The 16252-nt window shown below is 35.3% G+C and overlaps 1 protein-coding gene across 3 annotated transcripts in view; it reads left to right on the top strand.

Moving 5' to 3' along the window:
• LOC306857565 (zinc finger MIZ domain-containing protein 1-like) overlaps positions 1-16252 on the top strand; it is a 45013-nt gene that overhangs the window by 21218 nt on the left and 7543 nt on the right. Inside the window, exons 5-20 of one of the 3 annotated variants that reach the window (XM_079397561.1) lie at positions 880-985; positions 6703-6841; positions 6938-7052; positions 7152-7342; positions 8079-8277; positions 8373-8582; positions 9737-9913; positions 10805-10849; positions 10932-11100; positions 11292-11433; positions 12246-12456; positions 12552-12657; positions 12946-13106; positions 13936-14003; positions 14085-14153; positions 15555-15802. In XM_079397561.1, coding sequence (XP_079253687.1) covers positions 880-985; positions 6703-6841; positions 6938-7052; positions 7152-7342; positions 8079-8277; positions 8373-8582; positions 9737-9913; positions 10805-10849; positions 10932-11100; positions 11292-11433; positions 12246-12456; positions 12552-12657; positions 12946-13106; positions 13936-14003; positions 14085-14153; positions 15555-15802 — 2356 coding nt within the window. Of the gene's footprint in view, positions 1-879; positions 986-6702; positions 7053-7151; positions 7343-8078; positions 8278-8372; positions 8583-9736; positions 9914-10804; positions 10850-10931; positions 11101-11291; positions 11434-12245; positions 12457-12551; positions 12658-12945; positions 13107-13935; positions 14004-14084; positions 14154-15554; positions 16142-16252 lie in introns of those variants that run through there. The other 2 variants (XM_079397562.1, XM_079397560.1) reach the window with 2 other exon arrangements.

Genomic DNA, 16252 nt, shown 5'->3' with positions numbered 1-16252 from the left:
TTATTCTATTTCATTTTTTTCTGTTTGGCTCCAGTTTATTATATTATGTACATTTTATTTTATTCTGCTCTGATCTCTTCTGTCTTTTCTGTTCTACTCTTCTGTCCTATTGCACTTTATTTTATACCATTTTATTATTTTCTATTTTGCTCCAATTTAATATTTTATTTTATTGTATTCTGTTGTACTTTAATTTATTGTATTGTATTGTTTTTTCTGTTCTAATCTGCATCACATTTATTCTATTCATTTTATTTTATTTTGCTCTCTTCTATTGTAATCTAATCTATTCTACTTTTCTATTCCATTGTGCTTTAATTCACTTTTATTTCATTATGTTCTATTCTGCTCCAATTTATTCTATTCATTTTATATTGTAGTCTGTTTGATTCTACTTTTCTCTTGTATTCTGCTTGAATTTATTCTGTTCAAATCTATTATATTTTTTAACTTTTATTCTATGAAGTGATTTAGGCGTTCTGCCGTTTGAACTCCGACACATTTCTACAGCAGAGAAAGAGCAGAATGTCCTTGCTCTCGCGTGCAGATCTGAGCTGCATTTAAGGAGAATGTGGAAAAAGGGCTAAATCAAACCTCCCTCAGATGTTTAATTAGGCGCTTTAGACACACATGATGTGTGTTTAACTGTAATTAAGACGCAGATATGAAAGATTGCTTCCTGTACGTCTGTGTTTCAGGCCTCAGGGTGTGGTGCTATTTAACGTGGGCCGACCTGACGAGGCTTTGCAAATCAGGACAGAGATTTTATTCCCAAAAAACCCCAAAACCGCAGCCACCCAATTTAACTATGACAAAGCATGCTTGTGTGAATGCTGAGATTTCAGCGATGTTTGAATATTATTTGTGTCTGTGTGTCAGGTGGTGAGTCGTGTTGCATGTCAGCAGGGTTTTGACATGGATCTGGGGTATCGGCTGCTGGCCGTTTGTGCTGCAAACAGGGACAAATTCACCCCCAAATCAGCAGGTGAGACTCCACCATCCTCTACGATTGTCTCAGCACCCTTATCAAACTGTAAAATGTGACAGAGTCCATATGAGCTGAAATGGTGCTTTTGGACCTGCTGGGAGAAGCTGAGCAGAACGATGACGTAACTAACTAGTCTTCTACATCACCTACCCACAAAGAAGCAGAGCACGCTATGGTCTGTTTTTGAGGCTTGTAGTTCAGAGAACATATTTTTACTTCCATAAACATTTAAGACACAGTCTGCATCAGAGTTATTTTAATATCATTAAGATACTCTTATAGTCTTTAGTAATAGTTTCAATCGGTTTAAATTTTTTCATTTGAACAAAAATGAAAAAGTAACATTAAAAATGAAAAATTAAAGAATGAACGTTTTAGTAATTTTGTTGTGTTTTTGTCATTTTTAGTTAGTTATTTTATACTTGTCTATATAGTTTTTGTTAATTTGTATTTTAATTTTAATTGTTTTATTTTTAAAGTACATTTTTATTTGAAAATATTATTTTATTTTATTCAAAAATTTAATTAAAATTGTATTTTATTTTAACTAAATGTTTAACTAAAAAAATGTTGAAGTAAAAACATTTTATTTAAGTTAACGTTCGTTTTAATTTCAAAACATAAACAATTTTTTTTTTTAAAATGGTTTTCATTTTATTTTTTAGTTTTAGCTAGCTATAATAACCCTATGCCATTGAGAGCTTCGATGTAACACTTCATATATAATGAATAAAATTTGGTGTAATTAATTATTTTGTATTATATTTATAAATAAGTTCTGAGAAAATAAATTAGTATGAATTGCCTATGTATGATATACTAAGCAAAACTAGAAACTAAGTATTCGACATCTGATTTTGCGTCACATTGTTGTTCTTCAGGTGTAGACAGAATTATTAATTATAATTAAGCATCTAATCATCTATAATTGAGCATCTGGTTTTGTGTTTTGAGGACTTTATCTCGTTGTGTTGATGGAAACGGATTATCCAACAACTTGAGAGTCATGCGTTTCATAGGAAACAGATTTCTGGTCAGTGAAAGCCGCTGTGTCGGGTGTTTGCATGATTGAGATTCTCGTACTGTCTGAGAATGAGTCTTCCCTCAGAGGAAACAATGTCAGGTTTATAGCTGTGTGATGCCGGTCTAGACTGGGTGTGTGTTTGGGGTTTTTCTGCACTTCTTCAGTTCACTGCTGAGCGTCTGACAGTAAGGGGATCGATCTGTGTTATCCTGCAGTATGACACTGACACCTCCTGTTTGATGATCGAGACCAGCCTGGAGATCACGGTACGCTTTAAGATCACGGCTCTCTTGAAAACTGGATTCTGATTGGTCAACGTTCTGTGGTCAAATGTGGTTAAATATTTGATAGCTGTGTTAGTTTCTTTCTTCACACATAATACAATCAGTTAACTCTAATTAATATTCATGTCCATTTATTTGTATATTCAGTCAGTAGCTGTGGTATTAATAAAGAGTAGATTAATACAGATGTTTTAAAGCAGAATTCAGCTGCAGATGATCATAGAGTGATATTGCTTTAATACAATACTTCTTAAACAAGTTAATATTGACTAACTTATATTTCGTTTTGCTCTGATAATGTAAATGGGTCCAAAAGAGGATTTCTATGAACTGTGATTCAAACACTGAATCATTTGAGAATCATTTCAAATATTCCAAACTTCAGATAATTGATTCAAAATATTAATATATAGTAATTCCTATGTGAGAGATGCTATGGAGAGACTGAATGTATCTGAATGATTCATTTTTAAATCAGAGTTTTGAATCGATTCTTTGAAGCAAACAGTTTGAACTGATTGATTTACATAAACAAATTAAAATATAATGAAGTTATAATTGCAAAACTAATCCTAATGTAATAACTACATAAAAAGGACATAAAAGTAATTGTGAAATTCAGGTTGCTCATTTTTTTCTACAATTATAAAATCATTGTGAATATCAAATATAGCTCAAAACAACTGTTAATTTTAAGTATTATTTATATGTACATTTGTAAAGATGTATATATGTGTCCCTGGAGCACAAAAGCAGTCATGAGTAACACCGGTATATTTGTAGCAATAGACAACAATACATTGAATTGATCAAAATTATACATTTCTCTATTATGCCAAAAATCATTAGGATATTAAGTTCATGTTCCATGAAGATATTTAGTAAATTTCAAATGTCTTGACTCCACAGCCAATAGAGCAATTTTGTCTTTACTGTTCCTATACTTTTGGAGGGCACTGTATATCAAAACCTCATTTTTGATTAGTAATATGCATTGCTAAGAACTTCATTTGAACAACTTTAAAGGCGATTTTCTCAATATTCAAATTTTTTAAGCACCCTCAGATTCCAGATTTTCAAATATTGTCCTATCCTAACAAACTATACATCAATGGAAATATTATTTATTCAGCTTTCAGATGATGTATAAATCTCAATTTAAAAAAATGTACCCTTATGACTGGTTTTGTGGTCCAGGGTCACATATATGCATTATACATTATCTGGTAAGTTTTCATGAAATGAGCAGATAATGTACAGTCAATATCAGAAAATAATCCCTTTAAAAGTTACACACAATCCTTCATTGTACATGATTCCAAAAATAAATCATTAAAATTAAAACTGAAAAAAAAAATGTATAATTGAAATATAATTGTAAAAATATTTTATGTATTTTTAATTGTTCAACCAGTTTTTTAACTGTTCAAAGATGTTTTAATTGAAAGAAGCTCGGTTATGTCTTTGATACACTGCTGGAGTCTGTATCTCACTGGTGGTTTTCCCTGCGGATCAATCGCTCCTAATTGCTTTCGCTTCAGTAGACGGCAGGAATTTCACAGCTGCTCCTGTGGAAGATAGAGACACTCATTAACCCTTCATTTACCACAGCTTTGTTCAAAATGGCTAAAATACAGCTTGAGTGTTTTCATTGTCTTGTGTGTGTGTTTGCAGCATTATCGTGGTTCAGGTTAGATGAGGGATCAGATGAAAGGTCTCTGCCAAGCTCAGACTCCACTGCTGGTTTATAACTAGTTCAAGCATGAATGAAACCTTAATGGAATGTAAAACACACTCGCGCTGTTCTAAGTGGAGGCGTTGAACACTTGTCTACTCTAGAGGACGAGGCTTGTGTTTCTTACTGTAACTCTGAGAGTGTTACGGAGAATCATTCTGACAGACGGCCAGAGAGCGTCTCTGTTCTCACTGAAGCTGTGTGTATCTGTGCTGTCAGTCAGCCAGCGGCTCAGAGAGAGTTAAACACATACACACATCAGTGTTTCCTACTGCAGGGCTTCCCAAACTGGGGGTTGTGTGTTGATGAAAAGCTAGTAATTATTTAAATCATCATAAAAATGAATTAATACTTTTAAAATGAATGAATTAATTTGAATGAATAATGAATATCAATGAAGAAAAAGTTTATTTGTTGTCTGAACGTGTAACAAATTTGAATTAATTCAGCCAGGAACATACAATAAATACAATATATAAAATATAAATATTACAAAATCATTATAGGCTATATTTGCATTTAACCTAAATGTAGGCTACTGTTAGATCGGAAATGTATTTTCTATATATTTTGTTATATAAAGTTTGATACTAAATATATTTTCAATTCCAAAAAAATTGAGCTTCACTGTTTTCAACATATATTTAGCATGTATTTAAAATATATTTTGTCCAAAAAAAAAACATTGTCATATGGGTCAGCGTTTTCGTTTGTAAAACAAAAACACTTGAATGGATGATAAATGCTACCCTGAAGCTGTGATTATGTAAATGAATTACTGAATTAAAGTTCTGAATCGATTCATTGAGATTAATCTAATTGTGATAATTATCCTGCATCTTTTCTTTGCACTAAAATTCTTCCTCTTCATTGCAGCTCAGATGTTTGTTTTGTTGTTTTGGACATCTCTATGGAGAAAATGCATGAGTTTTTAGTCTCCATTGAGCTCTGTGGTTCATTCAAACTAACAAGATTTAAACCTGCAACCTTGTGGTTACCAGCACAGTTCGTTAACTACCTCTAATAATGACTTGATCATGCTGTTGAAACCTGTATATAATTAAAGATAAGCTCTAATTCAGTGTGGTGATCTAATTCTCTCTCTCTCACACACACACACACTTATACACAGTCTGTAATTTTGTCCGGGTGTCTCTCAGGGTAGAAACTGATAGTTAAACTGTGGTTTTCCTAAATAGAAAATGACACAGACATCAGTGAGTGAAGCTGACAGCAGCCCTCTAGTGTGTGTGTGTGTGTGTGTGTGTGTGTGTGTGTGTGTTTCATCAGACTGCAGATCTGTCCCTGTCTGCTCGTATCTGTCTCAGCTCTGATAGATCACACATCATACAGCTTCTGCTACAGTCTGATGGTATCATAGCAAACAAAACACCCGACAGATTCGTTTAAACCCTGATGCAAATCAGAGGTTGACTGTACATGATCCCACTACAGCTATTTACCAAATTAATAAATCAATAAATGCACAGAAATGACTTGCCTTTTACAACGATTAACATTTAACCCTTGATATTGTTCAGTCAGCCAGCAACTGACTTACCACAAAATGGGTTTTATGCAATACTTAGAACCAGATAAATGTCAAATTGCATCTAAACAACAGCTTTGGCTCAACCAGTGGCATTCATTGGGGGCGGGGCTAACTGTTTTTCGACCAATGGCAGATGAATTGAGTGTTGAGGGAAATCACACACTTCACCATTTCTTCTGGCAAATCTGATAAAATTCTGAAAACTTAGCGAAATATACTTCTGTGCCCGTGGATATCTTGTTTACTTGCTATGTAGCAACGGTTTTGTAGATTTGATGCCACTAACCTGATAAACTATTTCAGATTTAGTGGTTATTTCAGACTCAAAAGTGTTTGTTGTATCTGCTTGTGAAGCTGCACTACAGATTTATTGTGAAATATAGTGGTAATATTGTGATAATGTAGTGAAATTTAGTGAAAATGTGTTATTAACAGCTCAATGAGAGTGTGTAATTAGTTCTTCACCCTTCATAATGTTTATGTAATAATGTTTACTTTATTGTTTAATTTGTTTGAAATACAGTAAAAATGGTCAAATGCTTTAGATCCTGCAGCAGGAAAAACAAAAACATTTTCGTTACTTGACATAAAAACACTGTCTAAAATAAAATAAAATATAAAAAAATTCATATTGTTTTATTTTAGCTGGTTGCCAACAAGGCAACATTTCTCATTTTCATAACTTGATGCAATAAAATAACTAATAACTGAAAAAAAATGATAAAATCTATAGAAATAAAAAACAAAAACTAATAAATACAAACAACAAAATTACTAAATCTTTAACTAAAATGGAAAAAAAGAAAATGGAAAATACAAAAATAAAAAACAATTAAAAATAACAAGCTATAATAGTATTGCAATGTTTAGAATAAATATTTAGTTATTTATTTTTAAACATGATAAATTCCTCATGTCATGAGAAATCTAATTTGTCTTGATCTTTTGATTTTTTGGGGGGGGGGGGGGGGTGACTATGAAAACATGTAACTTTCAGAACTCAAAACATGTTTTTGAGAGAAAATAAAAAAGAGCTCCAGGACATCAGGGAAAAAAACTCAAATGATATGACCCGTATATCAAATATGACCCATTTAAAGTGTGTTTGTGTTTGTTTAGCGTTGCTGTCCTCGTGGTGTGAGGATCTGGGTCGACTTCTGCTGCTGCGTCATCAGAAAAACAGACAAGCCGATCCATCCGTGGCCAAGAACCTGATGCAGGCCAACATCAACAATATGAAACCAGCGCTGTCACACGGGTCAGTGTCTCACACACACACACACACACACACACACACACATATTGACACACTGTTGCACATGTTAACTGTTTACATCCTTTTTAATCTCCATAGTGATGCACCATTTCAATATGACTCCGTCTCCTGGCAACAAAACACCAATCAGCCGCAGGGTTCTGTTTCCGTGGTGACCACTGTATGGGGTGTCACCAATACATCACAGAGTCAGGTGAGAGTGTATTTAACACCGTTCAAAGCACATGCTGCTGTTTGAGTGCATGTCAGAAAGCGTGTGTGTGTGCGTGTTTGTGTGTGTGTGTGTGTTTAGGTGTTGGGAAACCCCATGATGAACCCAAACAGCCACATGAACCCTATGACGGGAGGTAATGGAGGTATGAACCCGGGACAGTTTACTGGACAGCAGCAGTTTTCCTCCAAGGTCAATCCAAACCAGGCTTACATGCAGCCGGGGATGTACGGGAGATCCAGTTACCCTGGAGGAGGAGGATTCGGGAACAGGTCAGTTTGTTTCCTCATCAGATTTGGAGAAATGTAGCATTGCATCAGTGTCTCAGCAATGGATGCTCTGCAGTGAATGGGTGCCGTCAGAATGAGAGTCTGATAAAAACATCACAATAATCCACACCACTCCAGTCCATCAGTTAACATCTGGAGAAGACTAAAGCTGAAACAAATCCAGCATTAAGACATTTTTAACCAAAAAAGTGTTTTTGTCACTAAAACGTGGTTTTGTCTGAATCAGGAGAGAAATCTGCACAGATCAAGCAGCGTTTACAAGACAAAACAGCTCTAAACAAATATGTGGCTGGATTTTGATGTGAGAGACAACAGCAGATGGACTTTTTCACTGGAGGAAGCTTTATTATGGACTCGTATTTTAGTTAAAAACGTCTTAATTATTCAGCTTTTCCCTTCTCCAGATGATAACTGATGGACTGGAGTGGTGTGGATTATTGTGATGTTTTTATCAGCTGTTTGGACTCTCATTCTGACGGCACCCATTCACTGCAGAGCGATTTGTCCTGATTGACACTGATTTGCTTTCATTGCAGATCGTGTAATAATAATAATAAACACTCCCTTAGGTTTTGTCTTTAGAACAATTTAAAGAAAAAAGAGAACCTGCATATACTTAGCTTTATTCTTAAATTAAAAATGAGAAGAAAATAGCAGTTACAAAGAATTTTATTTTTGTCGAACATTTCATGAATCCAAACTCTTCTCTCTTGTGCAGTTACGGGGCCGGTCCTAACCGCACAGGTGGGATGGGCCTGCCTGCACAGACACACCCCCCTTCTGACTTCAGCCAACCAGCTGCTGCCGCTGCCGCCGCTGCTGTGGCTGCTGCTGCTGCTACGGCGACCGCTACGGCCACGGCGACGGTCGCCGCGCTACAGGAGACGCAACACAAGGACATGAACCAATACGGCCCGGTGAGGGAGCGTCTATAATCGTCACACTAATTGGATAATTATTTCTGATTGAAACAATGAGTTTGAACGACGAGTTTCATTTGTTTGTGTTCTAGATGTGTTCCTCCTTTCAAATGGGACCAAACCAGGCTTACAGCACTCCGTTTGTGAATCATCCCGGCCCCCGGGGGCCCCCTGCCCACCCTGGGGCCATGAACATGGGGCAGCCGCGGGTCCAGACGGGGCCGTACGGGGGTCAGAGGATGCCCCAGCAGGGCTACGGGCCACGGCCAGTGCAGGGGGTGAAGAGACCGTATCCTGGAGAGGTGAGGAAAACAGCTTAGGTGTCAAATACAGTACTGGATATAATGCATTACATTGCAAAAGTAATGTAAGGGATTACTTTCCTTGATTTAATTACAGTTACTTCTGATGTTTAAAAAACTAAAAACTAAAAAACAATATATATAAAACAATAGAGGATTTAACATCAAAATATAACCTCTAAGGACGGTGCTTTTTACAATATAGTGTCGCCATCACTATACTGGGGTGTTAGGACCCACACAGAGCACAGGGTGAGCACCCCCTGCTGGCCTCACTAACACCTCTTCCAGCAGCAACCTAGTTTTCCCAGGAGGTCTCCCATCCAGGTACTGACCAGCTCAACCCTGCTTAGCTTCAGCAGGCAACCAGTCTTGGGCTGCAGGGTGATATGGCTGCTAATGTAATCTGTAGCTAGTAATTGCTTTTTTAGAGTAACCTACCCAACACTGGTCAAATATACAGTTAATTTGACTTTTAATAATAATAATAATAATAATGATAATGGTCACTGTACACTGATTTTTCTCATATAAACTTAACAAATATGCTAAATATTGGCATTTTATTAAATATACATACATTTGCATATTATATCAAAATAGTGTAGACCGCATAAAATATTAAAACCTATATTTTTGCTTTAATATAATGATTTGCAATTTTTAATTATTTTTATTTTTACATATTTTAACAAATATATGTATTTATATTTTTATATTCTGTTTCTATTATATTATATTGTGTTTTTGTTTTTTTTAATTAACAAGATAAAATGGCCCATTAAATGGCAAAAAAGTGCCACAAATCTTTCACCCCAGTAATATCACAAAATTAGGCCTCTGTGCCTATTGTAGAAAATTATTTAAATTGCATAAAGTTATATAAAATCAGAAAAATCTAATTATTTTGGGTGTTTATTATTTTCTGTTAGTTGAAGATGCATAATACTGATGATCATTTATGCCTGTTGTATCTATTGTTAATAAAAATACAGTTCCAATTAATAAGCATATGATAGTAAAGATAATGAGTGGCTGTGTCTGTTGTGTTTTTATCTTTAATGGTGATGCACCTGACCCCCGTAAACCAGAGTCTGTGTTTTTATGTTCTTAGATGAGTTTGAGATTTCTCTGAAGGTGTTTGTTTTCTTCAGGGGAGCTACGGGCAGCAGTACGGACCAAACGGGCAGTTTTCCTCTCAGCAGGGTCAGTATCCGAACCCTGCCGCCAGCAGAGGTGTCTCGTCACCGCATTACCCCGCTCAGAGGATGCCCGCACAGCCCGGGACGCCCGCACAGTACCAGACCGCCGGCATGGGACAGTTCTACAAGGTTCTGCACTAACATCATGCTGCCCTCCAAAACACCTTCCTTTAATAACAAAATACTTTATTACAAATTATGTTTAAAAAATGTAGATTCTTGAGATATACGATTTTTAAATCATCACCACTATGAAAAATATTTTTTTGTGTGTGTGATTTGATGCATTTCTTAAAATAATTTTTTATAATAATGTAATTAATAATTTATTATCATGTATTTTATTATGTTAAATTTTATAATACAAATGTGACCCTGGACCACAAAACCATCCATAAGGGTAATTGTTTTTAAATTGAGATTTATACATCATCTAAAAGCTATTTGAAAATCTGGAATCTGAGGGTGCAAAAATATATATATATATATATATTCAGGGTCACAAATATATAAACATATTTCATTACATTTTATTTATATAAAATGAATAATGATTTATTATAACAAATTGTTTAAATGTATTATATTTTTTTATTATTTCTTTTCAATTTAAATTTTTATTATATTAATATAATCATTTATTTTATTGCTATTTATTAATAGTAATAAAATAATTTATTATAATATATTTTATGTTAGACTTTTGTGTGTGTGTGTGTATATATATATAATTTATTATAATAAATTAAAAGAAAATAATGAGACTGATTGCTACAATAAAAAATGGACTACACACCACTGTTTAAAATTATCATCCATTTTATTGTTTTATAATAATAATAAGAATAATCATTTATTCTAATATATTTTATATTTTCGTAATAACATTTTCTAATTTTATATATATAATATATATATTATATAGCCAAATTCTTAGGTAGTGTATATATCTCAAAAACAATCCAATCCCATAATATTTAGCTCATTGAGTGTGTCTCTCTCTCTCTGTCTCTACTACAGGAACCCAGCAGTAACTTCGACACAGGAAACTTTCATTACAGTGGGGTACGTTAGTCAGATGTTCAGTCAGCAGTTGAATTATTCACAGTTTCAGGCGTTTACCTGTTGTGTTTTCTTGTGTTTGTAGCCTCCGCGGCCGGTGGGCAGTTACCCTCACTCTCCATTACCGGGCGACCCCACGCCCCCCGTGACCCCAGGAAGTAATATGCCACCGTATCTGTCGCCGAACCAGGACATGAAGCCCCTGTTTCCTCCTGATATCAAACCCAACATTAATGCACTGCCGCCTCCTCCAGGTATGAGCCGCTACATCACCATACATCATCTTGGCCACGCTGTTAAAAATGATTCTCCTGAGTGTTTTTTTCCTGTTTTCCAATACAAATATCTAAACATTCTTAAATCAAGATACATTTACTTGAGAAGTAAAATGATTGTTTAGAATCTCGAATCATTAAATAGGCTTAATCTCCATCTTGTTTCCTAGGTAACCCTAACGAGGAGCTCCGGCTGACGTTCCCGGTTCGGGACGGTGTGGTTCTGGAGCCGTTCAGACTGGAACACAACCTGGCCGTCAGTAATCACATCTTCCACCTGCGGCCCACCGTCCACCAGACGCTCATGTGGAGGTCAGACACCATCACCAATGGGATTTTTAAATGGACACCATGATAACAAATTGATTTTTAAATTCTAGTAAAATTTTTATAAAGTAACTGTAATACTGAACTCCAAACAACTGTTTTAATTTATTATATTTTATAATATTTTAATTTATTATAATTAATCATAATTATAATAATAAAATTGAAGTAATTTATTATAATAAATTCTAATAAAATTATAAAATGCTTGGTACAATAAAAAAGTAACCTTAATACTGGGTTACACACCACTGTTTTAATATATTATAATTTTCTTTATTATTTTAGTATAATAATATTAATTATAATATATTCTAATAACATTATGATAAAATGATTGATGCAATAAAAAAGTCACTGTAATACTGGACAACACCACTGTTTTTATTTATTATACATTTTTTAAATTTATTAAAAAAAAACATTTATTAATTTTAGTATATTATATTTTACAATATACATTTTATTATATTTTTATATATTTTATTAAGTTTATTAAATATTTAAACATGCTGATCATTAAGAGTTAAAGTATATTTTATACATATATATATTTATATATATATATATTATTTTATTTTTTTTCAATAATATTGAATCTGGTAGCTAAATATTGAATATAATGAAATATCGAATCAGGTAGTTATGGCAATTCCCAGCCCTGTGTTTTATTACCACTCTTCTATCACAAATACGTACACACACACACACACACACACACACAGGCACACGTATAGATATATATAAACAGCCAGACAAAGACTTCCTGTTCACATCCGCTTGTGTTTGTGTCTCAGGTCTGATCTGGATCTTCAGTTCAAGTGTTATCATCATGAAGACAGGCAGACGTACACGAACTGGCCGGCATCGGTGCAGGTCAGCGTCAACGCCACACCGCTCACCATCGAACGGGGCGACAACAAGACTTCCCACAAAGCCCTGCACCTGAAGCACGTGTGTCAGCCCGGCCGAAACACCATCCAGATCACAGTGTCGGCCTGCTGCTGTGTGAGTTTACACACACACACACACACACACACACACTCCTCTTGTGCTCATCCGGTGAATGTCGCTTGAGCGTCTGCGTGGTGTTTTCTCTGCAGTCGCACCTGTTTGTCCTCCAGCTGGTCCATCGGCCATCGGTTCGATCGGTGCTGCAGGGTTTACTGAGGAAGAGACTCCTCACCGCCGAACACTGCATCAATAAAGGTACCGCTTCAGTCTGTCTGTCTCTCTATTGGTCAGTCTCAGTGATTAGTCTTGTATTTACAGCTGAGTCCTTAGCCATCTCCAAGAATCGACTAAAAACACATCTCTTCCATCTTTATTTGACCCTCTAAATCTAGCACTCTCTATTCTAATTCTATTCTTAATAATAAGGCTTGTTCAAAGGGTTTTGATTGCTTCTATTGTCCTCATTTGTAAGGCGCTTTGGATAAAAGCATCTGCTAAATGACTAAATGTAAATGTATTTATGAGCCTGTCTCTGTCTCTCAGTGAAGAGGAACTTCAGCAGTGTGGCCGTGTCTGTCGCCGGTGCCGGTCTGAACGGTGATGATGGAGTGGAACAAACAGCCATCAAAATCTCTCTGAAATGTCCAATCACGTTCCGGCGCATTCAGCTGCCGGCGAGAGGCCACGACTGCAAACATGTGCAGGTCCGGAAGTCTTTTAAACAGTCTTTTAAACAATTAAAAATTAATTTTTATGGCTGTTAATGGCAGATCTGCTTGGGAATTATATTTATTGTGAAAATTATTGCAAATACATTTTAATTGAATTTAAAATATTTCTAGAATTAGTCTAAAAGTGGGTAGAAAAAGATGCAAATACAATGCTTAATGCACAGTCTGGATTTTGCATATTCTATAAAAAAAAATATATATATATATATATAATTTGCTTTGCCCTCAGTAAAGTATAAAATATAAAAAATAGTTTTTACATATCAATAACCATGCCAACACTATTAATTTGTAATGCTCACCAAGGCTGCATTTATTTGATCATGAAATACAGTAAAAACAGTAATATTGCTCTAATTTATTTCTGTGATCAGAGCTGAATTTTCAGCATCATTACACTAGTCTTCAGTGTCACATGATCTTCAGAAATCATTCTAATATACTGATTTACTCAAGAAACATTTCTGATTATTATTAATGTTGAAAACAGTTGTGCTGCACAATATTTTTGTGGAAACCGTGATACATTTTATTTTTCAGGATTCACAGATGAACAGAAAGTTCAAAAGAACAGCATTTATTTGAAATAGAAATCTTTTGTAACATTATAAATGTCTTTACTGTCACTTTTGGGCAATTTAATGCACATTTTCTGATTAAAAGTATTCATTTTAAAGTAATAAAGTATTAAAAGGGGAACAGGATCATTATATTTGGGGTCTAAAATAGTATTTGGCATCAAAAAATGTGTGGTAATGTTGTCTAAACGTTGTGTTTGTGTTGTGATAATGTTCTCTTGCAGTGCTTTGACCTGGAGTCTTATCTAGAGCTGAACTGTGAGCGGGGCACGTGGAGTTGTCCGGTGTGCAAGTAAGATCCTCCAGTTCATCCTCAGATCACGACTGAGATGCTTGAGTGATGCAGAACTGATCTTCTGTTTCTCTTCTTCAGTAAAGCGGCTCTGTTAGAAGGTCTGGAGGTGGATCAGTACATGTGGGGGATCTTGAACGCTCTTCAGAAGTAAGTCAACATTTAGTGCTCACTTTGGACGTTTTGGAAGTCAGACCAGCTGGTTTATACAGTGGCCAAGAAAGCTAAATGCGCTGCAAATGAAAAACTCATGCAAATAGAAAAAACACCTGTAAATTAAGTAAACATCTTCATCAGTTTGACAGCATATGTGAATACACAGACAAATACAAATGCAAATATGCACAGACCACATGACTGGGACATGCTTATCAATGTCTACTCTGAAAGGTGAGATTTTATAAGATTCCTTAGCTTTTTTTGTTAGTTTTTTTAGCCTGAATAAGCTGATGAAATACACAATTACTGTAACTCTGAAATGTTATGTAAACTGGCTCCTTTTACAAATTCCTTTACACAAATTAACCATGGTTTTACTATTAAAATAAATAAATAGACAAATAAATAGCCTGTATATACGTATTATATATTTTTTAAATAAAAATAAAAATAGTATAGTTAATAGTATTAATGCATAATTAATGCTATATTTAAATCATGGTAAATTAAAAACACTAACCATAGTTTAACCGTGGTATGTACTACACTTTTACTATAATAAAACCATGGTCAATTTTGGTTTTGTGTTTGGTTGTGTTTGCAGCACGTTTCTGTTTTTGCTTTTTTTGTATTTGCAGCACACGTGCTGTCAAACTGATGAAGATGTTTTCTTAATTTGATGGTGCTTTTTCTGTTTGCATGTGTTTTCTTAAAGTGCCCCTATTATGGGTTATGAAAGGTTCATATTTTGGTTTTGGGAGTCCCCAACAATAGGTTGACATGCATGCAAGGTCAAAAAAAACACTTTCATGTTCTTATAATATGCATTTATTTTTACCTTATTTGCTCAACGACTCCCAAACGATTCACTCAACGATTAATTTCAATTAAAACCCTCCTTTACGTGACGCTAATCTGCGGTGATTGGTCCGATTGGTCGATTTCATTTAAAGCAGTGTTTGTGAGCTCAGTGCTGCTTTGAGTACAGCATTACCGGGGAAACCACTATATTTAACGCCAAAAGTGGCATCTAGTGGCAAAGATTGAATTTGCATTTTCATGCAGCCCAACGCGAAAATCAGGTTTTCCCAGGTCTGCGCGCGCAACAAGTGTGCGGGCAGTATGCTAATGTTTCATGTTGACGGGATTTGTTTTAAAAACGTCTCGTTTTCTTTTCGACTCTTTCTTTTGAGAGACAATAACTTTATACACAGTGCACTTTCAGATTTAAAACTTTGCAGAATGCTTTTATTCACTTAGAGCTGTGTTACACTGCATGAAAGGTCATTTTCAAAAATCCATAATAGGGGCACTTCAAGTTGCAGCGCGTTGAGCTCTCTTGGCCACCGTAGGTTTAGGTGTTTTGCACAGATCTACTTCCTGTCGTTGCAGCTCAGAGTTTGAGGAGGTCACGATAGACCCGTCCTGTGGCTGGAGGCCGGTGCGGATCAAATCTGAGCCGCACATAAAGGAAGATCCGGATGGGTTGATGTGCAAACGCTTCAAAACCACGAGTCCCAGTCAGATGGTGCTGCCCAACGTGATGGACATGATCGCTCAGCTCGGCCCAGGAGCGTCTCCATACCCCAACCCCAACCCTCAGCAGCAGAACAACAGCACTATCCAGTACATAAGCCCAGGTGCGGCCCGTTACCCAGAAACACTCACGACGGACACTCTATAGCTGTGTAATCGCTTACTCGTTCACTAATCCCTATATAGTATATGGCAGTTGAGTGCACTATACCAGAAAGGAGTGAACGAAATGAAGTGAACGAATTAGCAAACAAAAGTATTTTTATATTACATGTACCTTATTTTATAAAATCATATTAATAACAACAACACTCAAAATGACTTTTTATTGTAACTATACATACATTACACAGCTTTGTGGTTTCATCGATGGTATATTATTCATTTGTTTTGTAATGCTTATATGTTCATACTCATTAAATACTATTAAAATACTGTCAACAAAAAACATGTTCATTTTTTATTTTTAGTATCTTGAAACTCTCCCAAGCAGTATTTTGTACTCAGATAAAATGACAATAGCCCCGTTCACACCAAGCATGATAACTATAAAG

Source organism: Barbus barbus (genome assembly GCF_936440315.1).
Source record: "Barbus barbus genome assembly, chromosome: 38".
Lineage (NCBI taxonomy): Eukaryota > Metazoa > Chordata > Actinopteri > Cypriniformes > Cyprinidae > Barbus > Barbus barbus.
The sequence above is the reverse complement of the archived record's forward strand: the minus strand, read 5'-3'. Positions and strand labels throughout refer to the sequence as shown.